The sequence below is a fragment of the Centrocercus urophasianus genome, unplaced genomic scaffold (assembly GCF_019232065.1).
Source record: "Centrocercus urophasianus isolate 14NV4802_14NV808 unplaced genomic scaffold, USGS_Curo_1.0 seq_20, whole genome shotgun sequence".
In the NCBI taxonomy this organism is placed as follows: Eukaryota; Metazoa; Chordata; class Aves; order Galliformes; family Phasianidae; genus Centrocercus; species Centrocercus urophasianus.
Genome location: NW_024884756.1, coordinates 7477239 through 7502021, shown reverse-complemented (window position 1 = coordinate 7502021; position 24783 = coordinate 7477239). Strand labels below are relative to the sequence as shown.

Sequence of the window (24783 nt, the reverse complement as noted above, 5' to 3'; positions counted from 1 at the left end):
AATCCATAGGTTACAAGAAGCACAGAAGTTGATAAAAAGACACACAATTTTTCTTGAGAACTTTTACTATGCTGTTTTCCAAAGAGAATTACTAGATCTTGTAAAGAGCTAGAAAAGATACCTTTAGAGTCTTAAGGGCTGTCAAGATTATACCACAGCTACATTGAGGTTTGATGTGCAACTCCTCTTGAACGAGCAACAGTTACTGCCCTGAGACTGATCTTCTCTTTTTTCCTTCTAGCTGAGTTCTCCTTACTCAACTGACTGAAGTTCACGTATTGGAAAAATAAGCAATTGCGTGGACACTGCATGGGTTAGAAGCATAATAAATATCTTCTCTGCCATCACTGTAAATCACTATTTCCTGGAAACCATTACGATGCTATTGTTGGGCCTCCTCCTGTTCTCAGTTCCACGTAAAACAGACATTTTCTTCCTAGAGGTTACACATAGCCATCTGAGACTGCTACCTACACTGATAAAAGGCCAAATCCATTCCCACTCACAGGTCATTTGATTCCAGTGGGGTCCAGTAGGTATGAGTTTCTACCCGCAGAATTACTGACCTTAGAATTGTAAATAAAACAGTATAAGAACAGATATTTTCTTTTTTTCTTCTGATAACAGCATATAAGAACAACTAAAGACTTTAAGGTACTTGAGGAAATCAGTTTATATTACATTTGCTTAATCATCTCTTTATATCCCCTCAGTTTAGCTTCTATTTTAAAGTGCAGATTCTCACCCTCCAAATTCAGTTACATCCAGGGCTTATTTTTTCCTCAAGATGAGCCACCTCGAGCACAGACTATCACCACAGCAGAAGTTCAGAGTCTCATCTGATGAGCAGGATAACTGGTTTTACACTGCCTTTGAAAAACATTTCCTTATGCTTATTTTGGCATAGATTAATGTTGGTTCATCTGTTTGTTTTTCCCAGTATTATCCCTCAACATTCTGTTAATAGAATAATAAAATGGCCGTTCCAGGGCCGTTGTCTTACACGCATGCAGCCTCATTCAGATTTAACTCGTGTGCAAAATAAATGGCTAATGCATACAAAGTTCTTAGAACACACAAACATCAGTAAAATGAGCTGCAGATGCTCAAGTGCAAATAATACAGACACTTGGGATGAAAACAATCCCCTTGCATCAGTCAGACCTAGATTTCAGTTTCATTTCTCTTCCTTACCTCCCCCCCCCCACCCACCCATACCATTGACGTTAGCAAGCAACATCTCTGTTAGAATGGAAAGAAATTCTTTTTGGGCATTGCTGAAATATCAGACTAGATATTGAATGACCAAACATCTCTGTAGTTGATCAGTTTCAGTGATTCCAAGCTAGCTGCAGAATCATATTTCTTCTCGCAAAGCATCTCATAGAAATTATTTTCCCATAAACAATGACTACTGTGTATATATGTCTAAAAACAACTGTAATTTATATGACCAGTACGAATAAAAAGAGTTTTTGGCTTAAAGTTGGACACCTGGATTTCTGTGGAATTCTCCAAGATAAAAATATAGACCTGCATCACCTATCGTGTATGTTGGAAAAGACCTTCAAGACCCCTTCTTTCAGTTGAGCGCAAGTCCAAACCACAGCACCACAAGACTTCAGCAGCAACAAAGTAAACTTCACCTCAGGCTGTACCCCTTTTTATTTTGACCTGTTTTCCCCATCTTAATGAGATGGATTCTGCCCGTCTACAGGTCATGAAAAACGCAGTTTAAAATAATAATAATAATAAAAAAAAAAAAAAAGGTGCAGACAGCATGTGAATCACTCTTCCTTCCTTTCCTTTCTGCTCCTTGCACAACTCAATTATTTCTCAAGTGGCTGAATAGGATTGCGGATCAGGTTTTGGTATTAGTTTTCTTTGTTGGTCTAATTGGAAGGCACACTATTTCAGCTCTGTTTGCTACTTTGAAGAGACAAAAGTTATTTTCTTTAAAATAAACATATACTGATCAAGTCCTCTTACACACACACACATACACACACGCACGCAAATATTGTCCTTTTATAAGACAAGGGCTCAGAGGAACGAACTAAAACGTGAAGAAAGAGAAAAGCACTTCAAAAGGGACACTCTCAGACACTGCTAAAAGAGATGACATCTACTCTCCAGTACTTTCACTAACAGCGCTTGTGCTTTCACTGGGTTTTGCAGCTGCAAAGTCAAAAATAACAGGAAAAGAACCCAACAGAACTGTGCTGTGCTTTGCATCCTGCCCTACCATAAGGTTTCAAATTAAATCTAAAAATTTATTACCATTTTCCTATTGGCTTTATTTATAAAGCACTCACATTCATACCAGTACTCAGGGCTTCCAAACAAAAAGCTTACCAGCAGACCTTTTATTTACACATATCTTCCATCAGCTAAGAAGTTCCCTCTGTTTGAGGAGAGTGGGAGATACAAACTAAACCAAAAAGGACCCAAACATCCCCCATTAAGTTTATATACTTTACTGACCGTTCTCACAGCAGATGGGAATAAACAAGACCCTGCATGTCCTAACAAGTCAGTTCCAATCAAGATGAAATCTCTACATCACAAGATATTTACTGGGATGAAAACTCAGCTGGCCAAACACCAGGAACAATTAAAACACACAACTGCCTGCCGCTTGTAAGCAGCCCTGCAAGTTTCTGCGTTGGATAGAAACCTGGGTTATAGTTCATAAATTAACAGCCAGAGATATGGTTGTACAATCTTTCAGGGTATTCCTTGTACACAGACGGCACAGGAAGCAGAGGCAAAGGCCACCCTTGGGGATTTCCATGCCCGCCTTGCTCTCCATGGCCCAGCCAGGACTCCTACCCCATCCGTGGTGCTGCAGCTTGCGCAGCAGGGGCTCAAGACCCTGAGGTTTCTTCAGTGTAAACACTTGCCACCATGACTCCCATCTACAAGAAGGTCAGAAAAAGGATCCAGAAAACTACAGGCATGTCGGCCTGACCTCAGAACTGGGAAAAGCCATAGATGAGATCATATTAAGTGGAATCACTTCACCTGTGTGGGATAACCAGAGGATCAGAGCAGGCTCCAGCATGGGTTCACAGCAGGCAGATCCTGCCTGAGCAGCCTCATCTCCTCTTACGATTGAGTGACACAGCTGGTGGTGGAGGGAAAGGCAGTTGACATAATGTCAAAGGCTTTATGAAGCCCAGGCAGACTGTCTCCCACAGCATTCTCCCGGAGGAGCTACCAACCTGAGGCCTGGACAGGAGTACTCTTCACTGGATCAAATCTGACTGGAGGACTGGGCCCACAGAGCAGTGGTGGATGGGGTTAAGTCTAGCTGGTGACCAGCAGTCACAAGTTGTGTTCCTTGGCTGGTTGGTATTAGGGCATCCTCATAAGTTCGCAGGTAGCACTAAGTTGGGAGGAAGTCTTGATCTGCTTGAGGAAGGCCCTACAGAGGGATCTGGATAGGTTGGATTGCTGGGCTGAGCCAATGAGTTTTAACAAGCCTAAATGCTAAAATCCTGCATTTCAGTTGCAAACACTAAGCAGTGCTAAAGGCTTGGGGCAGAGCAGCTAGAAGGCTCCATGGAGGAATAGGATCTTGGGGTGTTAATGGACAACCAGGTGAACACAAGCCAGCAGTGTGTTCAACTTGCCAAAAAGGTCGATGGCATCCTGGTTTGTATCAAAGATGGCACAACCAGGAGGGGCAGGGAGGTGAGCATCCCTCTGTGCTTAGCTCAGGTTCAGTTCTGGAGGTGCTCAAGAGCTGTGCAGTCGTGGAACTGAGGAACACGTTTAATAGGCACAATGGTGATGAGCTGACGGTTGTCCTAGCTGAACACAGTGCTCCTTCCAACCCTGGCTCCGTGGGAAGGTTTCACCGCCCGCAGTTCGGACACGGATTGTGGCGGGGCGGGGACAGCGCCAAAGCTTTCGGTTTCGCCTTCCCGCCAACCGGCCCTTTCTGGACACCGGGAGCATTTCCCCGAAGTCACGTGGTGCAGCGCTTCCTAACGAGAGCCGCCACCGCGCCTGCGCACTGTGCCGCTCCGCGTCCCGCAGGGCCGGGCAAGAACGGGGCGGCAGCGCTGAGGGAACCGAGCAAGCAGGGCCAGCCCGGGACTGGGAGAACAGCGGCCCTGCCTCGCTTGTATCTCGCATATCCTATTTCGTTACACGCTGCTTCTCGAACACACCGCGTTCTGGCACGCACTGTCACGCTGCTCCCCTCTCTCCTTAGCGCCACAGGCCGCGCAGCCTTTCCCTAACGCCTGAGACCCGCGCGCACGGCTCCAGAAACAGCACAGCTCGCGACCCTCCGCTCCTCCACGCGGAAGGAAAAGGGCGGGGGGCGGGGCGCCTGGCAGCGCCGCGTGCGCCCATTGGTCCAGGCGGCGTGGGCCGGGCTCCCATTGGCCCCGCGGCGAGTCCCCATGGCCGCGTCCGTGCGGGTATTTCTGGGCGCAGGCAAGGGGCGCCAGCGGAGTGCCGGGGCAGCCTGTTCCAGCGGGTGAGTGCGGGCGGCGCGGGGATGGGCGGTGACAAAGCACGGGCAGGCTCGTATCTTACTGCCCCTCAGGGTCAACTGTGACCCTTGGACTGGCCGTGTGCTCCTGCTGCCGCGCTGTGATGGCGGTCACTGCGCAGCACGGCTTTTATCTGTTCCTCAACTTTAGGCAACCTGCGTCTGCTGCACAGAGCGCTGCCTTAGCCTGAAGTCTAGGAGTTAGAATCAAAGTACGACCTAGGGAGGGTGGGACAAGGCTCCGGGGGGACCTGAGAGCAGCCCGGCAGGCTGTGAGAAGGAACGGGACATGCTTTTCAGCAGGGTCTGTTGTGACAGGACGAGGAGAAAGGCGTCAAACTGAAAGAGGGGAGACTTAGACTGAGTATAAAGAAGCAAAGCTGGTTCTGACAGGTTCTCAACAATACCAAGCAAAGCATTCACAGGTAAGCCAAGTCATATAGGAAGAAGAGTCAGACTCACCCACCTGGTGAAGGGTTCTCTGGCAATGAAGCAACCCAGGTCCAAGAGATGCTCTCCCTTCAGTGGCTGGCCTTTATATGAGCTATGGGTGGCTCCCCTCTCAGCCCACCCCTTCTGGTCAGCTGTGAATCACAGGTGAAAACAATCTGTGCTCCGTGGGCAGCCACTGCCCTTCTCCAGGTGCTCCATCACCACTTCAAGCCCTGACCTAACATCTCCCCTACAGCTCGTAGCAGTGCTGATACTTTCAGTGCTGTGAAAATTCTGTGTTCAGAGGGGAAAAGAAATGCAACTTTTCATAGGGAAGAGTGGTTTAAATTTTGACTGACTTCTGTCGATGCAACCAGCATAAAGACGGTCTTAATTTTCAGTTTTTATAATTAAAAACAGCACAGAAGAAGTTGAATGATGTTTCAGTTGTTAGTTTGTTCCATTTCATCTAAAAACAGAACATGCTTCTGTTTGCTAGAACGCTTTTCCTTCAATTTTACCCTGACCTCCAATTTTGCCATTTTAATGAAAACTTAGAATGGGTGATTTTTCACCAGTTCAGCTCTAATGTTAACTTAAGCATTTACATTTACACTGCTTTTATTCCCCACTTCCCAGGATGACTCAGTGGTACCAGCTACAGCAACTTGACTCCAAGTTTTTGGAGCAAGTTCACCAGCTGTACGATGACAGCTTTCCTATGGAAATCAGGCAGTATCTGGCACAGTGGCTGGAAAACCAGGATTGGTAAGCATAAAACTGACATCTGGGTTGTATGATAATAAACATTCTGGTACATGGATTAACATGGCAGAGAAGTAGCGGGGAAGCAAGCTGCTGGAGACATAAGGACACCTTTGCTGGTAGAACATTTTTTAGCTGTGTAGCTAATCGTCTTGAGAAGGGGTGGGAATCTAGTCTGCATAGGGGAACCTACATCTAGAGTAACAAGTACACCATTTACTGTTACCTCAGTTAATGTCAAACAAAAGCAGCTATTTTAAGGCAGTCAGTTTCCCTGGCACCCCAGGCTCTCACCATTCATCAACTTGGAACTGTGTTCCAAAATTTCTATGGAAATGTACGTTGTATGTTTAGCACTGTACAGTGTGCATATGCATCACAGTCACTTCCAGCTTCCTAATGTGCATGGAATGGGTCAATGATGTCACACAAAATGTGGCAAGAGTGGCACAGAGGAATAGCAACATTTTTCTATCAAGGAATGCGAAGCAGAAGGTGAGCGAATGAGCCTAACATGTTTGAAAGTAGCTCTTCCTGCTCATATGTATTACAGCTGGAGCTGGGGATTAATAAAACGTTCTCTGTAGTGCATTTTGGATGCTGCTTGAAAGTATTTAACACAAGCATACTTTGAATTTATTCTAGGGAACATGCAGCCACCAATGTATCTTTTGCTACGGTGCTATTCCATGACCTGCTGTCACAGCTTGATGATCAATTTAGCCGATTTTTGATAGAAAACAACTTTTTGCTGCAACACAATATAAGGAAAAGCAAACGTAATCTTCAGGTATGCCCTGACCTGTGTTTAAATACCTCCAATACTGCAGTTGGATGACCCTAAGCAGAATATTCTGCCGTGAGGGATTTTCCAGTGGAAAAATCCCGTCTGGGATTTTTCCAGACCCTAATTTTAAAAGTCAGAAATCAAACATTACTCCATTTTTATTTTTGTTTTTAGTTGGCCACAGTTACAAAGTTAGTTTCATTAACAGTACAGTTACTGTTTCTGAGAACTCAAGAAACAGAAGTTGTGGTTTGTAAGGTGTTTACTGCATGTATTTGGAGTACCTACAGGAATGCAGTTTTGCTTGCCCCATTCCTTCCCCAAGCAGTTTCTTCAGTGTCTTGAGAAGTCTCTGATGCAGAAGAAACACAGGAGAATAAATCATTACATATAGCTACAGAATCACAATAAATAGCAAGGAATCTGTACATCATATTATACTGGGTAGTGGATGGCACTGCAGAATGTATTTGTGAACTTCATTACTTCCCTTGTCTGTGCATTCCCAAGTGGCAGCCAACATCCCTCCTTTATTTTCCTGAGCAAGAGCTGTACCTGTAAAGCTAGATACTATACCTCCAAGGCGTGGAAATGTGGCTCTTGAGGGAGGACAAACTGTCTCCAGGACAATAGTGTGCTCTCTACCTTCTTCCAGTAACATCTCCAGCCCTCTCTCGTTGTTGTGCGACAAGTCCCATCAACTCTTTGTACCCTAACAAAACTAAGTAAAATAGCAGGTGCAGAAACTACTTCTTAGAGGTGGTTGCAGTCCTTGTGGTCTCAAAACAAGGTACAACTCAGGCTTAACCAGACACGTGTTATTCTTGTGAATTGATTAAATGAAATATAAGAGATTACAGATATAAAATTTAACAATAGCCCATATTTAATGCCAGGATAACTTCCAAGAAGACCCCATACACATGGCAATGATCATCCATAACTGTCTGAAAGAGGAGAGGAAAATATTGAACAGTGCACAATTGTCTAATCAGGTAAGTCAGTTTTGAAACGTCCACTGCAGTTGTGTCTGCCCTTTACTTGGGATACCAGCTGGTTTGAGTAGAATGAGCTATTCAGAGGTGGAAAGGGCCAGGAAGTAATTTTGATTCTTTGAGTGATGTGAACAACTGGTTTTGTAGCCTAAGGTGCTCATCAGATTTTATTACATTTTAATAAACAGCATTTGCCTTATTTCTCCAACAAGGTTTCAGCTTTCTTCCTTCTCCTTTTTATTCCTGATTCACTCTTTATTGAGCAGCTGAGCTTTAGTGGGTCTCTGGACTGTCTCGCAAAGCAGCGCTATTCTTCCTTCCCAGCTACACTCAATATTTATGTATCTATTTGAAACTGAGCTGCTGAACCATAGGCAAAGCATATTCTTCTCCTCATCAGTTCTTTGGCAGTGCATCTGTCTGGGTTTTCCTTTCCAAGAACTGTGTTGCAATAAAAAAATCCACAGTTAAGAAAGCCGTGTACTACGTCCAATCTGCTAATGAAATAAAGCGATAACTGTCTGAGCACAGCCTGTTCTGAGACAGAAATTCTTCCCTTTACAGCAAGTTTTTGATAGTGTTATAGAGGGAACTAAGAGCATTGGAGCATAGGCTTTCAACAATCATCCTAATGCAGCTGTGTCTGAAATAGCTCTCTTAAGTATGCAACTTTGGCAAAGCCGTTCCCAAATCCTTTCCTCAGAGCTGCAGTGCAGCTGGCAGTTTCTGTGCTGACTTTTGAAATGAGGCACCCAAAACTTCCTTTTCGGTATTCCATATGTTTCTATTAATAATCATTTTAAAAAAGGAAATAAATCTTCTTCCACATATCGTTGGCACTACATGAAACACCATAGCCTACCCTCTGATTTCTTGTAAAGGTTCTTATTTCCCAGAACAAGTGAACTTATAAGCACCATAAAGAGAGACACTCCTGTTAGACAATACTCAGATTGCCATCATGGTTCCATTTCAGCTTATGTTGGGAACCTTTACCAGTTTGTAAGTTGCCTGCATTGGCAAAACTATGTTTCTAACGCAGTAGTTACATGTGGAACAAAAATCCTGTCTTTGAAACTGCTGGAACTCTCCCTGAGAGAAGTCACACTATGAGCTTCAGTGCTGAGAGATCTGAAGTTTGCTTTAATGCCCTGTAGGAAATAAACTGCACACTGCATTACCCTGTATGCCAGCCTCTCTTGTTCTCGTGCCTCTCGCTTTTGTCCCCAGAGCTCAAGTGGATGAAATCCGACATTTAAAGGAGATGTGATCCAGGCTTCAGCATTGCTGTTTTCCTAGAATTTATTTGGAAAATGCATGAAGATAAGCAAATATAACAAAAAGAATTTGTGCAGAGAATTTTTATGGCTTTTTATTGCTATGACAAAACATGCAACATCTCCGCATGAAAGATATTTCATCACCCTTGCTTTTTCTTCACAAAGTCATTTTATAAAAAAGTACTATGATTTATCAGAACAAGTAATACCACAACTAGGCTGTTTGTCAACAAAAGCCACCAACTGACATTAATTAAGAAGCATTTGCTGTTAGTTAGTTCAGTCTTGTTTGACTTCTGATTTTGTTCTGCTTGCCTACCTCAGATGGAAGTGGGAGGTGTACAGAACACCATGACTGGGATGCTGGACAAACAGAAGGAGCTTGATGCAAAAGTTAAGGCTGTAAAAAACAGTGTTACAGTAAGTATAGCATGATTCCAGCTGTATTTGAAGTAGTTCTTATTGAATCATAAATATTAAAGAGTTTTCAGCGTGTGAAGTATTCTTTAAAACAACAAGCATAAATTAGGCAACTGTTGCTTTCTACTCTGTAATCAGTCACTGATACATAGCAAATCAGTATTTGTCAGTGGCACTGCAGTACGGATTGGGATTTGGCTATTGTAACAATATCAAATTTCTTGTGCTTAAATTTTAGCAATAAAAACATGTTACCTATATGGAATACTATGCAACCAAGAAAAGATCATACATTGACATTTCTTTGTTTACTTGAATATAGAGATTTTTTTTCTCCTGTTAGTATAGTTAATAAATACAGTCCCAAGAGTAAGCTTTTTTCATGCAATTCTCAAGAGTTTGTAAAAAGTTGAAGATGCCATATGCTGTCCCAGATGGCAGCCTAGGTTCTTCTAAGTTCTCTCAGCTGGTATGGCCAGGCACTGAGGGCTTTGTGTTTTATTATGGACAGATTTTTGTTTGCTGAAATGAGAGAGGAAAGGTAACTAGATAGTGGTTAACTTTAGAAATATTTCCTCTTAGGGAATTCCAGGAAAAGGCATTCATCAGTGTAAGTGCTTGTTGACAGTTTGTTGGCAGATCCTGGTCAGACACAGTCTTGCATAATGTGAAATTCAGTAATTGTTCCATCTTCATTCATGCTTTATAGGATGTAGAACAAGACATCAAGACACTAGAGGATGTGCAAGACGAATATGACTTTAAACATAAAACCTTCCAGAATAGAGGTAATTTACTGAGGACATACCTTGTTGTGTGCAGTTCATAAGATAGCAGAGTTTATTCTTATCTCAGGAAACTAAATTTTATATGCAAACCTACTCATCACATCTCTCCTCCATTACTTCTGCTTTATGCTGAAACCTGAATTCCCCAAAATAGATTTTCTTTGTCTGTTCTTACAAGAGCTTTTTTTGCTAATGCAGTGTTCTTTTGTCCTTTACATCCATTTGCTTCTAGAAACAGCAGACCATACAGACTCTAACTACACTGGGTTCATTTTGTAAATATATATGGCTCTTTCTCTCCCCCCTCCCCACCATTTTGTTTCAAAAAAAGCTTTATTTTCCAACACAAATTTACAGTTGATTAGCCCTCACAAGAGGTTTCTGGTTGGGAAAGGGAGCATCGAGCCCCATTCTTGCTCTTTGTACTTCATGGCAGGCAGCGTTTCCATAAGGCACATGGGTGCTTCTAACTTAAGGTCATTGGGCAGCTGAAGTGGTAGTTAGGGAACACTGCATGGGAGCTATCAGCCTGGGTTTTCCTCACCCCTTCTTTCCTGAACTCACAAGATCATGCTGCTGCAGTTTTCCAACCTCAGATTTGCAATTTGGACTTATTTTACAGAGTATGAGCCCAATGGTGCATCACAAGAGGAATGTAAGAAAGAACAGATGAATCTCCAAAAGATGTTTTTCTTACTTGACATCAAGAGAAAGGTAACACCTTAGTTTTCTTTCAGAAGACAGCAGCACTTGGTTTTGAACACTTTCACTGGAATGACATGTCATTCCTATTCAAAAACAAAAGACTCTGCTCACATACGGAGTAACATTTTGTTCTTTCCATCCTTAATGGAAATCTAGAATATTGCTGAGCAGTAGTATTTCTCTTCTAGCTGCCTTTACCAAACTCGATCAGGTACAGCTCAGAGAACACCAGGAAAATGTAGTAGCAATAGTCATGTTTTTAAGGGGGAAAAAGAGCAATCAAAGAGCTTGCAGCTGTATTTCAGTTAAGCAGATTTACTCATTGCAGTGCTCAAATTTCCAGCAAACACTACACTATACACTTGGGAGGTATGTAGATGGAATGCAACTCTTTAGAAGTCAGTGGTACTAAATATATGTTGTTTCTCCACTTAGCCTAGCTAATGCTCCAACTAAGAAGAGGTAGCTGGGTTGGAAGAACTGCTGTACTGATAGAGAGAAACTATTACTTAGAAGTCATTGAAAAGTTTTGCAAGGCACAGCGTTATACAGAAAAAATAACTTGATTTAGCTGAAGTATTTTTAATAAACAGGTCACTTCAATATTTCTTTAGGAAGTGGTGGCCAAGATAATACAGCTATTGAACACCACGGAGCACACACAGAGTGCTCTTATTAAGGAGGAGCTGGTGGAGTGGAAACGGAGGCAACAGACTGCATGCATTGGTGGCCCACCCAACGCCTGTCTTGACCAGCTACAGAACTGGTAAGCCTGCAGTCAAGGATTGTGTTGGTCAGGCACTCAAAGTATGACAGATGACCAGACCTGTCAGATATGCCACATGTGCTGATTTTGTTTTAATTGTGTCACAGCTCAACTAAAGGTCATTGATGTTACTGTCACATCTCCAATGAGCAAGCAGTGCTAACCCTGCAGACCTTAGGGACAGTTACCTTGCTGCTGTCTCAGCATTAATACAGTGAAAACGTGCTAAAAATAACAGGACTGTCTAATTGTAGGTTCACCATTATTGCTGAAAGCCTGCAGCAAGTTCGTCAGCAGCTCAAAAAGCTTGAGGAACTGGAGCAGAAACTTACTTACGACCCTGACCCCATCACAAAAAACAAACAAGTCTTGCAGGACCGAACGCACAGTCTTTTCAAACAGCTTATCCAGAGGTAACGGGCTAGAAAAGCCTTCTCGTGATTGTGTGAATGAATGGATCTGGAGTCTTCCCTTCTGTTTGCTCAGTGTTTCGTGCACGCTGACTTGCATTTTCTGAGGTTTTCCTGAGTTTGTCACAAACATTAATTGACTATTTTCAAGATTTTCTCTCCTTTTTTGTTTTTTCCAGAGGTTTAGGCTTGTGGAAAGGGTTTGTGGTCTGCCATCATTTCAGTCAGCAGGGCCTTAGCTACAACATGTATTAATTACAGAATTAAACTCCTAGTCCAGCAGTCCATTTCTTGCTTTCAACTTCAACCCTGCAAACCAGCTCAAGTAAATGGATGCAGGAAACCCACACCAAGCTATGCCCAATATAAATACACACCAGATTGTCCCTCCTTTTGGCTCTGGCTGCATCTCCCTTGTCTTCAGCAAGAGACAAGGGAGAGCAGCCCTGCCTGTGTCCCACCTCTATGACACAAGTTACTGTAGCTAGTACATGCTACATGTAGCTTCACAGTCTCATTCTTTAAACATATAGTTGACAATAGCTTGTGCTGCAGAAGTTTTGAGACTAGCAGATACAGAGCAGAGGCTTTGATGCAGTATGTAACCCCCTGTAAGGAGACAAAGACCTGTTCATGTGCCTTAACCACTAGTCTACAGTTAGAGAATATAGGTATTATTCTTCAGCCTAGTGAAGGTCAACAAGGAAGGGCTGTATTAGTCTAGTTTTCTTATGTGCAAGTGGAGGGAAGTGTCTCAACTTGCTAAGATGCCCAAGATTTGCAAATAAAATATACCTGTCTGTACAGCACAGAGCTGCACAAACAGCACCCGTGATAGGAACAGTTTGGAGTGCATTAGAACAGGTTCGCCTGAGGAGTTTGCTCTGTGGGGTTAGCTAGCCCTTGCTGAATTCCCAGTCTAGTTGATCTAGCTCTTGGGTGCATGTTACAGTGCTGTAACACAAGCTGAGGAGTGCAAGTGAAGCAAAACTCCTGACCTGAATTACACAAGTTACCTCCATATTTACACACTGTTTGGCTTTGGGGAATTTGGAGATGGTATCCTGTCCTCCCCAGACAGTGCATGTATTTAGGAAAACAGACACCTTATGAAGTCTTTAAGTTAACCCCACTGAAGCAAGCAAAGAAACCCACGCACAGCCTGAATTAGTAGATAAAGCATGCAGTATTACTGGTAAATCCCCATTCTTTTCAAGTTCTTTCTGTATGTAACTTCATGTTACTTAAAGAATACATCAACAAATCAAGGCATTAATCTGTTCTTTTCATAGCTCCTTTGTGGTAGAGAGGCAGCCTTGCATGCCAACACATCCACAGAGGCCATTAGTCCTGAAGACAGGAGTACAGTTCACTGTGAAGCTGAGGTACGTTTTCTGTTTCTCCTTCTTTTGTGTTAAGCCTTTCATTTGATTAGCTTCCTACAGCTGGGAGGACTGCACACCTTACAGGTAGCCCAAGTGATGAGCTCAAGGGGACAAGGTAGTGCAACACAGCAGCAGTATGTCTTCTAACACATGTAACTTCCAGTTTTTACCCTTGACTAGGTGTGGTGATGACTGAGTGTCTGAGAAACAACCAGCCAGTAGTAGGTCAGGTACATGCAGACCATTTGATCATGAATAACTCACTTGCCAATCTATTTTTATCTCTAAATCAGGGGCTGGGATCAGCTGTACAGACACTGCTGATTTATCCTGTCACTTCATCTTCATTAGCTAATACAGAGCAAGCTTGGGGCCAGTACATGATTTTGAGCTCTGCAGCTTAAATATATCTGTGATAAGCTTTTCCTCTTTAGTGCTGCTATCTTTTGCAGTGGTAGTCATTTTATTTCTTTTCCCCCCCCCAGATTGCTGGTGAAATTGCAGGAATTGAACTACAACCTGAAAGTGAAAGTGTTATTTGATAAGTATGTTGCATTCCTTTCTTTCTACAAGGCAGTGCTTGTTTTGACTGCTCAAACCAATTGCTTCTCTTACACAAGAGATTCCACACAAGCATTTTTACCAGTCCTTAATCAACTATTAGAACAACCAGATCTTCCATATACGGAATATTTAGAAGGTTTTTAATTTTTCTTTTTTGACAGAGATGTAAATGAAAAGAACTCAGTCAAAGGGTAAGTAGCTTCACACATATATTGAAGTTGGGCTCTTAAAATGATTTCAGCCCCCTAATTCTTTTCTCTCTCTCTGTAGATTCAGGAAATTTAATATTCTAGGAACAAACACAAAAGTAATGAACATGGAAGAATCTACTAATGGAAGTTTAGCAGCAGAATTCAGGCATTTGGTAGGAGACTTTCTTTACACATTTAATTGTGTGAGCAGAGGGTGTGGGAGGAAGCTGGCAGTTTGCTTACTTGTCATTGTTTAATTGTGTAAAAGAGGAACCATTAATTAACATTGTCTTCCCTTTTCAAGATCTTAGGCCTGTTTTTAATTGAAATGCTATTGCTTTTGTCATTGAAATAAGGCCAGTCAGGCAAAATATTCTTTGCTGCCATATGGTTTATGCTGTAAGGAGTTGGTTGGAGGAGAAGCCATAGCATTTTTGCTTTTTCTGAGGAGGACCCAGAGAAAGGAGAGCACAGAGTATTTTAAAGATCTTTGAGACTGGAACAAGAAAACTAAGCAATTCCTTTTCAACAAGAAATTCAGTGTTTTTAGACTATACAACACTGGATTTACAGAGTGTGACAAGTGACTTAGATTGCTTCTGTCATTGCAACAGGAAAGGAAAAAAAAATACTTGATACTCAAGTCCTAAACCAGTTAATGTGGAAGTCTCTTTGTTATCTGGAAGAAACACTACCAGTTTCCTGAACTGGACAATAAATTCTGAGGTTTTGTTTAATAAACCAGTATTTCATCTCATCCTTCCTGATTTCATTCTGCTTCTGTTCCTATCAAGTCTCTTATATAAAAGGCATTGCATCCTAATGGTGCAGATGATATTTTCACAAATGAATACTTAATAAAAGACTGGTACCAAGTAGAACCAGGCACTAGTGCAGCAAGTTTACATACTGTTAAAGAACTACAGCACGCAAATGTTTGTGTATGCTACTGGCTAAAATAAGTGAGTGACAGATTTTTGCTGTTGTTTTTTGCAGCAACTGAAAGAACAGAAAAACGCAGGAAACAGAACAAATGAGGTATGCAACAGTGACCTCGTTCACAAAGCCAAAAAAAAACATTCAGATATTTAAGACAATGCTCCATTCAACCCCATTAAAAAACACAGGGGAGTCTCACAACCAGTAGAATTCAGCACTTCTGGGAAGTGATCTGTGTGGGAGATGCTTGCATATGAGAGCTACTGCCAGAATGGCGTCCCTATGGACTCTCCCTCATTGGCACTAATTTTAACAGGGCTGCCCAGTAATTGCAGATTTTTCTGTGGCTTAGGGGTAGAAGCCAAAACAGAGATGTTGAATCTCTGAACCATCCTAACTCAGAGTTCAAGGAAATGAGTGTTATCAGTTGACTGGGGCCTGTAAACCGTTTCTTAAGTCCAGTCAAGGAGCATCCCAGAGCCACTAACCTTGGGAAAGAGGTTTTCCCCTATAGAAAATCCAAAGATTTTGATATATATTTTTTTCTTTTCCTTTATCTTCAAAGGGTCCTCTTATTGTAACAGAAGAACTTCACTCTCTGAGTTTTGAGACACAGCTGTGCCAGCCTGGCTTAGTAATAGACCTAGAGGTAAGACTTAAATGGAAGAAATGGAATTAACTTCCTCTGTGTCACGCCTCTGTTTGACAGAATCACCCAGCTCTTTCTAGTATATCATACTGAATTTCTCTCCCCTGCATGTACGTTTTCAATGAAAGAGATAAGGCAATACAAGCAGAGAGTTGGAATGGAAACAGGTTTGTGAGTCATCTAGTGAAGGACTGCAGCAGAGATACAGAACACTCTGACATGTTTCTTACACGTCCCTTCCAGACCACGTCGCTTCCCATCATTGTCATCTCTAATGTGAGCCAGCTTCCAAGTGGATGGGCTTCTATCTTATGGTTCAACATGCTGTCTACTGATCCCAAGGTACGGGCAAAACAGAAACACTTCTTCCCTTCTTGCACATAGGGGTAGTCTGCACAGTATCCCAAGTGTAGTTTTCAAGCATTCAAGCTGGAGTAGAGCTTGAATTTATGCTTACTGACTGTACATTGTATTTTTCCATTCTGTTCTAGAATTTGTCCTTCTTTCTAAACCCCCCTTGTGCAAAGTGGTCTAAACTTTCTGAAGTTCTGAGCTGGCAGTTCTCTTCCGTGACAAAAAGAGGACTTAACACAGATCAACTGAACATGCTGGGAGAGAAACTACTTGGTACGACCTGCTTCCATCACTAAGCTTTTTGGTTCAGCTGAACAAGCAGGTGGCCTGTTTGAACTGAAGCAAGTTCTATGCGTTTTCTACAATATATTTTAAGTTTTTGCATCTTGTCACTCCTTTTCCCATTATGCAATACCACACTGTAGCAATGCAGTGTTTTGCAGTTTTCAATACAGAAAGAGTTTGCAAAAGAAGGTCAGCGATGAGAAACTTGTAGTCCTACCCTTGGAGTTTTGTATGCCGGGGCAGCACTAATTAGGGCTACTTCTGCCTTTTGAAAAACTACTAAAGATGCTTTGATTATTGTTATATCTCTAGTAGCTTTAACTTACCATATGCCCCCCAGCAAGGAATGCTTCCTCTGTCTGCCAACATGTAGTTGTGATACTGAAGCACACAAGCTATGGAACTGTTGAAGCACATCAAATTAAGATTCTCCAAAACCAGCATCCTTACTAAAAGTCTGATCAGCCATGGGTTTTGTTTTCTGAACTACGTGTCAGTTTGCCTGATAGGCTGGGCATCTGTCACAGCTACTGAGTTTGCATGGGGAAACTCAGAATAAAAATACTTGATTTGGTACGTTCCCAATACTGAAGTTTCAGAAAGCATTCAGTAAGGATGGTATTTAAATCTCATTTCTGCACCTAGGAGTAGTTATTTTAAAAACATATTCCAGATGCATAGTATATAGCCTGTAATGGAAAGAATCAGGTCCAAATACATTCACTGTCTGCAGAGCTGCAAAGCTCTAGATACTGTGATCACAGCACAGGGGTTTCTTTGCAGTTTTGATGCAATTATGAAACACACCATTAAAATAAGGAGGGGAAATGATTGCAACAGGAACAAGAAGAGAATAGTTAGGACAGACCTAGGAGTCATTTTCTGAGTCTAAAGCCTACGAGTTTACAAGTAAGCAACTTGGTCTAGAGGAAGGTGTCCCTGCTGGACACCTGTCCTGCAGGGGGTTGGAACTACATTATGTTAAAGGTCTCTTCCAACCCAAACCATTCTATCAGGAAAATTCTTAAAGATGTTGCAGAGTCTGCTGAGCTCCTACCAAAAAAAGCTTCTGGCTTGTTTACTTGCTCTGCTGTAGAAGAGATGTGTAATTTATTTTCAAGATGCTCCCATGAGGAGATCAACTGATAAATATCAAGTGTAGCACAGTGTACAGAGTGTCAGAATTAATTGGCTCCCGTTAGGCAAAGCTTGTGTTGTAATCTGTGGCCTGCTTAAATGCATTCTCATGCAGTGAATTTCAGATGGGAATTTACAAGTGCTCCCTGTGCTAGCCTATAAAATACAGCAGCCTTCCTTTCATTTTCCTTCTTAACCCACCACCTCAGAGTTTTAGGTTAGCACTCAGGATTTGCTGCTCTAAGTCATTTCCTGTCAGCAATGTACAGATTGTGACTGAAGTTGATATGTTCTGTTCAGGGTCAACAAGTGGAGGATCTCACGATGGCCTTATTCCTTGGACAAGATTCTGCAAGGTATGAACTCCATGAAGAAAAGAAATTAAGATCTTCTTTTTGTTTGTTCTGTTTCATATTTCTGCCCATCCAAGAACCAGAGCCTTTTCTGTATTCTTAAATGAGCACAGTTGTCTAAGAGTTAAGCAGTGACACCTGCGAGTACTGTAGGTTCAGGCTGTCTTTTCTTTCTCCCTGCCTCTTGCCTTAAGATTCAGTGCATGATTCATTTCCAGTATCTCGTGTCCCTTTGAAGTAGAGGTGGGGTGAAGAAGAAAGGGAAGAAACATGCAAGAACAGGAAGATGATGGCATTGTTTCAAAGAGCTTGCTTCCTCTCCAGTTGACACTCATGCTTCCCCATCTCTGAATTTCAGGAAAACATAAATGATAAAAATTTCCCTTTTTGGCTGTGGATAGAAGGAATCCTGGAACTTATTAAGAAGCACCTCCTGTGCCTCTGGAACGACGGGTAAGACCTGTATTAAATTAGTAAGTATCAAGCCTCAAACCTCTCACTTCATGGTTGCATTGTGAGGTTGTGCTGATACTTTGAATTGAATCAAGTATATCTTGTAACCAGAAAATCCTGAAGCAAACCAATTCTAGCAGTGAGGAAGATTTCACTGATACAGCTCCTGACAGCCAAAAACATCACGTGTCCAAGTTGCAGAGGAGGACTCTGATCATTTAATTTCTGACTTCTGCTTCTGCTACAAGTAGATTCTTCCTACACGACAGAGCCTCTTTTGTGTTTGTCAGCCGAGAGTGAAGTACAATAGCGTGTAATTCATAAAGTCATCACCCATGTTTAAAAAAAAAAAAAAAAAACCCCAAAAAAGACTTCCACAGACAATACCAGTGATCCTCCGGTAGGTGGCAGCTGCCAAACACCAAACTTTACCTACCATAGGAGTCAGGGAGCTAGTCTTTAGTGATAGAACAGTGAGTAGTAAGTCTGAAATTGAAAGTCGGTTCCATTTGCCTTTTTATACTGCTTTATCAAGACTTGCATTCCAGTACTACTGATTTCAGAAGTAACTTCTGCCAAGAACAGGTTCAGTCACGTTCATAACTGTGCATTTTTAGTGGTCTGTTGGTATTTATCCATATTTGGAAATCCTATCAGCAGCTCCCTCATCACAGGGGATCCCACAGGTCTGCAAGACACACAGCAGAATTGCTCTTGCAGCATTCCAGAGCAGATTTCAAATTATAACCACCCAGTTCTAGATGAGTTTGGTCTAAGCCTTTTAAATAACGGCCTTGTTTCACTTCCAAACAGAAAACGAGCAGCTAACAAGAACAGAACACAACTTCAGGGAGTCATTGAACAAATGACTAAGTATTAGGAGAACACTTTTTTCACACTCAGGGATGGGAAGGCAGAAGACCATCATTAATGTGCTTTTGAAGCTAAAACTGCTGTTTAGGACCTGAGCACCACACACAACCTGACTTCTGCTTCTACAGCCTAATTTTGATAGCAAGAGACAGTTTCTTTTATTCCAAGCTTAGATAAATGTTTAGATAAGCCCCCAGGCAAAAGGAAGAGCGATGAGGGGAGCAGTGCTGATTCGTGGCTCCCACCGTGCAGCTCCAGCCTGTCAATCCCACTGCTGGCTTCCCAGCTGCACACAGGACAAAGCTTTCCAAGGGGCTTTCATAAATACATCAGCTCTTTTAAGTGGAAAAAAGCTTTTTAGTTTCCCTAGTTAGACCAGTACAGCTTAGATTTTATATTGAAAGCTTAACTCAACATTTTTTTTCCCCTCCCAATGTACAGCTGTATCATGGGTTTCATCAGTAAGGACAAAGAACGTGCTTTGTTGAAGGACCAGAAACCAGGAACATTTTTGCTGAGATTCAGTGAAAGCAGTAGAGAGGGAGCAATCACCTTTACCTGGGTAGAAGGATCTCAGAATGGTAAGTTGGTAACAGAGAACACCTCTGTCTTAGAAGTATACATTTAGAGTACTAAGTTTTCATGCATTTCTCTTTCACACTGTGAGACAACACAACACACCGCACTAGCAATTCCACCCTGCCAAACAGCAGGCTGCAAACAGATCGACACCTTATGTGGCATAGTTGATAAGCCTTACAGTTAATAGTGCTAATTTTCACCTAGGTCTATTGAGACTTCCCAGATACAGCTTCTGACCTGAAAGTTTCTTAAGCATGGACCAAACACACTGTCTTCCTGCCTAATTAGGTTCCCTCTTAGCAAGATATCTGCAGCACGCATGTGTACACATACACAAAAAAACCTGTGTCTCCTTCCATCTAGCCCCACATCACCTCCATCAGAGATTCCTCTTCCAGGAACTGTTCACTACAGCTGCATTTGGTCCTCTGCACTACTGTTCTCTGTCTCCACTTTGCACGCAATATGCCTCTCCACCCCATCTGTTCTTTTATTCTCATGTTCTTCCCAAGCGAACTGCATGTTCACTTATCTCATTTTCTTCACAGTTCTCCTTCCTCCAGTTTCCAGGAATGGACAGATGAACTCCTTGATACCTTAGTTAGCTGCGCTACTTTTTTCTCACCCTTGTTCAGGGAAGCCTGGAAACCCTGAAGCTGCAAAAAGATACAACCTCCCTTAATCCTTCTAGCCTCTCACCCATCATTCTGCTTAAATCAACTCTGCCTGCCTGGATGTTGACACTTCATTGGATGAGCCCAAGGCTGCTTACAGCTGGAATAGGGAAAGCACTGTACGTGCTTGAATCACCTCTTCATTCCTTCTCACTGCTGTCCTCACACCCAAGTCATCCAAAAACTGAGAAAGAATAAGTGACAGGATTTAGAACTTTCAGGAAGGCTTCATATGTCTCTTTTTTTCCATAAGAGTTCCTCAGTGGCTTTGTAGGATCAAACCTCCTAATAAGCAGTGAAGTTTGAATGTTGTCATCTGACAGAAGGTTGCCAAGGTAGTGCAGCTTAAAGCCTTTTGCTCACCTGAGCCCTGTGTTTTTTGGAAATACCTGCAGGTTTTCCACAAAGTCCTAGAAGAAACTTGGAAACTAACTCTAAGAGTAATTTCTTCTCTCATCTGTAGAGCCCCAGTTCCACTCAGTGGAACCATACACCAAGAAGGAGCTCTCTGCTGTTACTTTCCCTGATATCATTCGCAACTACAAAGTGATGGCGGCTGAAAACATTCCTGAAAATCCACTGAGATTTCTGTACCCAGATATTCCCAAAGACAACGCCTTTGGCAAATATTACTCCAGGCCCAAGGAGGGTAAGTGCTATAAGAGGCTCATGTTGAGCGTTCGTTCTTGAGTTACTTGGGCACCGGATCGTTTCCATAGCATAGAGAGAAGAGGCAGCAGTGGGACTGAATGTCTCAGCAGCCTGACCCGTGTTGGAGTGCTGCTCAGCTGAAAGCTGAGAACAGCATCTGCGTTTCAGTAGCTTAAGAAAAGGTTGCTAGAGAGGAACTACACTAATCAGCTCAGAACCTGAGAGCATGATTATCTGTGGCCTCTAATGCACTTGTATGTTTGCCTGTGATATACTTCTAAAGAGCAGGTTCCTGCTAACAGCTGGACCCATAATGGTCATGTTTACTATTGCACTGCACTGATACTGGGGCCAGATGGGGTATGTTGATACAACCACGTGAACCTTTAGGAGAGACTGTTTCCCTGTTTCAGTAGTGGAAAAGCAAAAAGTGAGTAAGAAATAAAATTAATTAACCACAGTGCCATAAAATGCACAAGAGAGATCTGTGTATTGTTTTGGCCACAAGCTGTATTTGTAACAACAGAGATGGCAGCAGGAGATAAACTTGCTAATAAAAAACCAAGCCATTTATTTTTCTCTCTTTCCTTGAAGCCCCAGAGCCTATGGATACAGATACTCCCAAAGGAAACGGCTACATCAGGACTGAGTTAATCTCTGTATCTGAAGTGTAAGTTCTCATATAAATGCTGTTTTTTTTTTTTTTAAGAACTAAGCATGATTTTTTCAGCTGTAGCTCATCAGTGTTCATAACATTCAAGTTGCAGGTGCCATCTTTCCTCCCTTTGAGGAGGTGATCAGCCCACGTTTATATACTGTTATCTCTAAAGCAATTAAAATTTTGAAGTAAAAATACTTTAAAAAACCAAACAAACAAAAACAACCCAAGGCAAAACATTCACAGGCCAACAATCATGTACAGAAAGAAGACTGACTCACCCAGCTGGTGAAGGGTCTCTCTGGCACTGCAGCACTCCCCATGAAACAACCCAGGTTCAACAAATGCTCTCTCTTCAGTGGCTGGCCTTTATATGAGCTATGGGTGGCTCCACTCACAGCCCACCCCTTCTGGTCAGCTAAGGAGCACAGGAGCAAACAATTTGTGCTCCCTGGGCAGACACAGCCCTTCTCCAGGTGCTCCATCACCACACTTCAAGCCCTGACCTAACAGCTCTCCTACAGTTAATGGAACTTCAGGGTTGTGAGGCAGACATGGTAGCCCAACTGCACCTCGGTTCTTTAGCGAAGGTTTCTTTGTCCTCTTCTTCTATTAGCCACCCATCCAGGCTCCAATCTCCAGAAAATCTGCTGCCCATGTCTCCTGAAGAGTTTGATGAGGTGTCTCGGATGGTGGACCCAGCAGAGATTGACACAGTGGTACGTATCACAAAGCATCTATTTGCAGAATTGGGATACATTTCCATTTCTCTTCCTCCCCCCCCCAGCGTTCCCCCTCCTCCTTATGGGGAAATAGAAAAGGAGGAAGGAAAAATGCTATAATCTTTTGTGCTCGGGGAAGGGAGAAAAGCAGGAGATGGCATGCAATTTGGAGGCACTGCTGCACCAGTGCCTGTGAGGTGCTGGCTGCTAACAGACCAGTATCATCCCTGTGTTGTACTTCAGGAAAAAAATTACCAACAAATTGAAGCACGGCTCCAGCCCCACAGTAGTTTGAGCACCAGATTCACATCTTTGTATATTTGAGGAGGGCTTTATTGTGCTCTGTTGCTAGCTAACAAGGCAGTGTTGGGGCTCCAGTCTGCTTGTCTATTTGACCTGTACTTTCCTTATTGCAGATGTGTTCAGCATACACGACGTAAAGTTAGAGCCTTTTACTGCACCACTAGCACAGCCAATCAGCTTCTGCGTCCTGCTCTACAGTTGGGCTTCAATTCTTTGGGAAGGCTACACGTAATTCAAAGCACATCAGTTTCTCAACCTGAAAGTCCAGTATCAATTTCTAATCAGGGAGAAATATAAGCAGCATTTGAATAGCCTCTGTACGTGCACTTCTTTATTTCAAATTGCATTAAACAATTTGCTATTGACAAGATGCTGTACCAGAGTGCAGGAAGAAAGGAGAACAGGAACAAGGGGCCCTCGGCAAGAGCGAGGGAGAAACATACACTGAAGTGTGTTAGTGGAATGGAACACCTAAAGTAGCTGGCTGTACATAGAATGCTTCAAAGGAAAGCTCGTTCTTTTGCAGAGGGTCTGTTCAGAAAGCCTTCACCTGCTGAGCAATTGCTTCTGAAAAACTTTGTATTTTCTTCTGCATCACAGAAAAATGAGCAGATGGACACTGCAGGTACACGCCACAGCAAATCCGTGTGCTGCTGCAGTTTGTTCTGGCTTTCTTTGATACAGGCATAGCGTGCTGCTCTGCAGAAGAACATAAACCAAAAAACAGTATCTGCAGTTCATTTTTGCTTATTTTCATAGTAAAGGCTTCTTGGGTAGGATGCTTTGCATGATCTTTGACATTAAGAGCACTTCTTAGGACAACTAGTTAATACCCCACTGTTAAGAGGTAAGGTTGTCTTTAGCAGTGGGTCTCTTGGACTGAGAGCATTTATTAGTCCAGACTGCTAATTAGCGCACAGCTGATCAGAAGGGCTCCACAACACTGATGCTGGATCCCACATGCTTAAGCAGAGTTCCTACTGCAGCTTCTGAGCCTGCTGCCATGCACTGCCACTGCCTGGGAGATCAGGACTGCAGTGCTACTTTGCTGCCATTCAAATATGCCAAATCAATCCACTGATTGTTAAATAAAACAACCAGTTCAGTTTAGTGTTGTGCCCAAGATGACCCATGTCGCCCCTGAGAAAGCTTGAAGGAAGTAAAATATGAAGGACCTAGCAAAGTGTTCCTACACTTTATTTTTTTTGTGCCAAACATAGCTGAGGTTAACAGGGAATCACAACCAGTGACCTGATATTTTCATCTTATCACAAATAACTGAATGCTAAAATTTTGGTGAAGCAAAAGCAGACATTTGTTTCTTGACCTACATCTTTTATCCATGTTTTATGTGCCAGTTTGTTTTCATTACTTGTAAACTACAATGCGAGCAGCCAAGATGAGGTTTTCTTATGAGATTTAAAGCAGTGGCCCTACGTCAGCTTTGCCTCTACGTGGCCAGTAGTCCCAAAAGCGTTATTGTTCTTTTCACTCCCCACTAAGGGACTGTTTTTTCTGCTGTTTTAAATAAATGGAACTGTGTACTGACACTTGTCCTGTGTGCGGTTTTGTTCTTTTATGATTATAATGCACATGTAACTGGTTAATTATTCACAGAGTAGATACAGTTCTGGTGCTTAAAGCAACGTGTGTGCTTTCAATGTAATGCATTGCTACAGGTCAGTCTGCATTAGAGTTCTCAGAACAATGGTTGTCAATTTTTTTTTCTTCAAACCAACTTCAGTAGATTCTGCTTGGATTTCTGATTTAAGCTATAAAATCATTGGCCTACCACTAACCTTCGTGGGCCATCAAGCTGACCCCACTGGTGCCTCGCTGTGCTCTGCGGCCATCGGGCGATACAATCTGTTGGCTCAGGCTTTCACATTTTACACAGCCAGAAGACAACTAAAAGGAAAGAAACTGTTGAGATGAGGGATGGAAGAGTAGGCGAGAGAAGGATAGAGCTGTTGAGGGCACACGGCCAATCCACGTCAGAATTGCAGCATTAACGGACACAGCAAGTGAAATGACACAGCCCTCTACACGTACACTTCATCAGCTCATTTGGTTGCACAACAGAAGAGAGCAGATTAGGTTTTTTAGGACAGAAGGTTTGCATCTCAATGCAGTCGCACAGAAAACCAATAAAAAC

At 42.6% G+C, this 24783-nt stretch overlaps 2 protein-coding genes across 3 annotated transcripts in view; both read left to right on the top strand.

The window, feature by feature from the left end:
• Nucleotides 1-1491, top strand: part of STAT4 (signal transducer and activator of transcription 4) — a 38686-nt gene extending 37195 nt beyond the window's left edge. Inside the window, exon 24 of the mRNA XM_042822405.1 lies at nucleotides 242-1491. Coding sequence (XP_042678339.1) covers nucleotides 242-268 — 27 coding nt within the window. The 3' untranslated portion in view covers nucleotides 269-1491. The remainder of the gene's footprint in view (nucleotides 1-241) is intronic.
• Nucleotides 1492-4396: 2905 nt separating this feature from the next.
• Nucleotides 4397-24178, top strand: STAT1 (signal transducer and activator of transcription 1). Of its 2 annotated transcripts, none has more exons than XM_042822403.1 (24): nucleotides 4397-4492; nucleotides 5579-5707; nucleotides 6350-6494; nucleotides 7388-7486; nucleotides 9091-9186; nucleotides 9896-9974; nucleotides 10597-10688; nucleotides 11294-11445; nucleotides 11700-11858; nucleotides 13148-13240; nucleotides 13726-13785; nucleotides 13966-13995; nucleotides 14075-14168; nucleotides 14992-15033; nucleotides 15500-15583; nucleotides 15827-15925; nucleotides 16075-16210; nucleotides 17660-17715; nucleotides 18071-18165; nucleotides 19480-19619; nucleotides 20758-20943; nucleotides 21540-21615; nucleotides 22220-22322; nucleotides 22742-24178. In XM_042822403.1, the coding sequence occupies exons 1-24, from the start codon at nucleotides 4416-4418 to the stop codon at nucleotides 22763-22765; spliced, it is 2346 nt and encodes a 781-aa protein (XP_042678337.1). In that variant the 5' UTR covers nucleotides 4397-4415; the 3' UTR covers nucleotides 22766-24178. The 2 variants fall into 2 exon arrangements, with proteins under 2 accessions (XP_042678337.1, XP_042678338.1); XM_042822404.1 differs by lacking the exon at nucleotides 4397-4492 and adding an exon at nucleotides 4758-4932.
• The last annotated feature ends 605 nt before the right edge of the window (nucleotides 24179-24783 follow it).

Bases quoted from the DNA above. Each gene is read 5' to 3' on its own strand.
- STAT1 (XM_042822403.1), top strand. From the start codon at position 4,416: ATGGCCGCGTCCGTGCGGGTATTTCTGGGCGCAGGCAAGGGGCGCCAG. The intron at 14,169-14,991 runs GTAGGAGACTTT...TGTTTTTTGCAG, and splicing joins CAGCAGAATTCAGGCATTTG to CAACTGAAAGAACAGAAAAA. The intron at 19,620-20,757 runs GTAAGTTGGTAA...TCTCATCTGTAG, and splicing joins GGTAGAAGGATCTCAGAATG to AGCCCCAGTTCCACTCAGTG.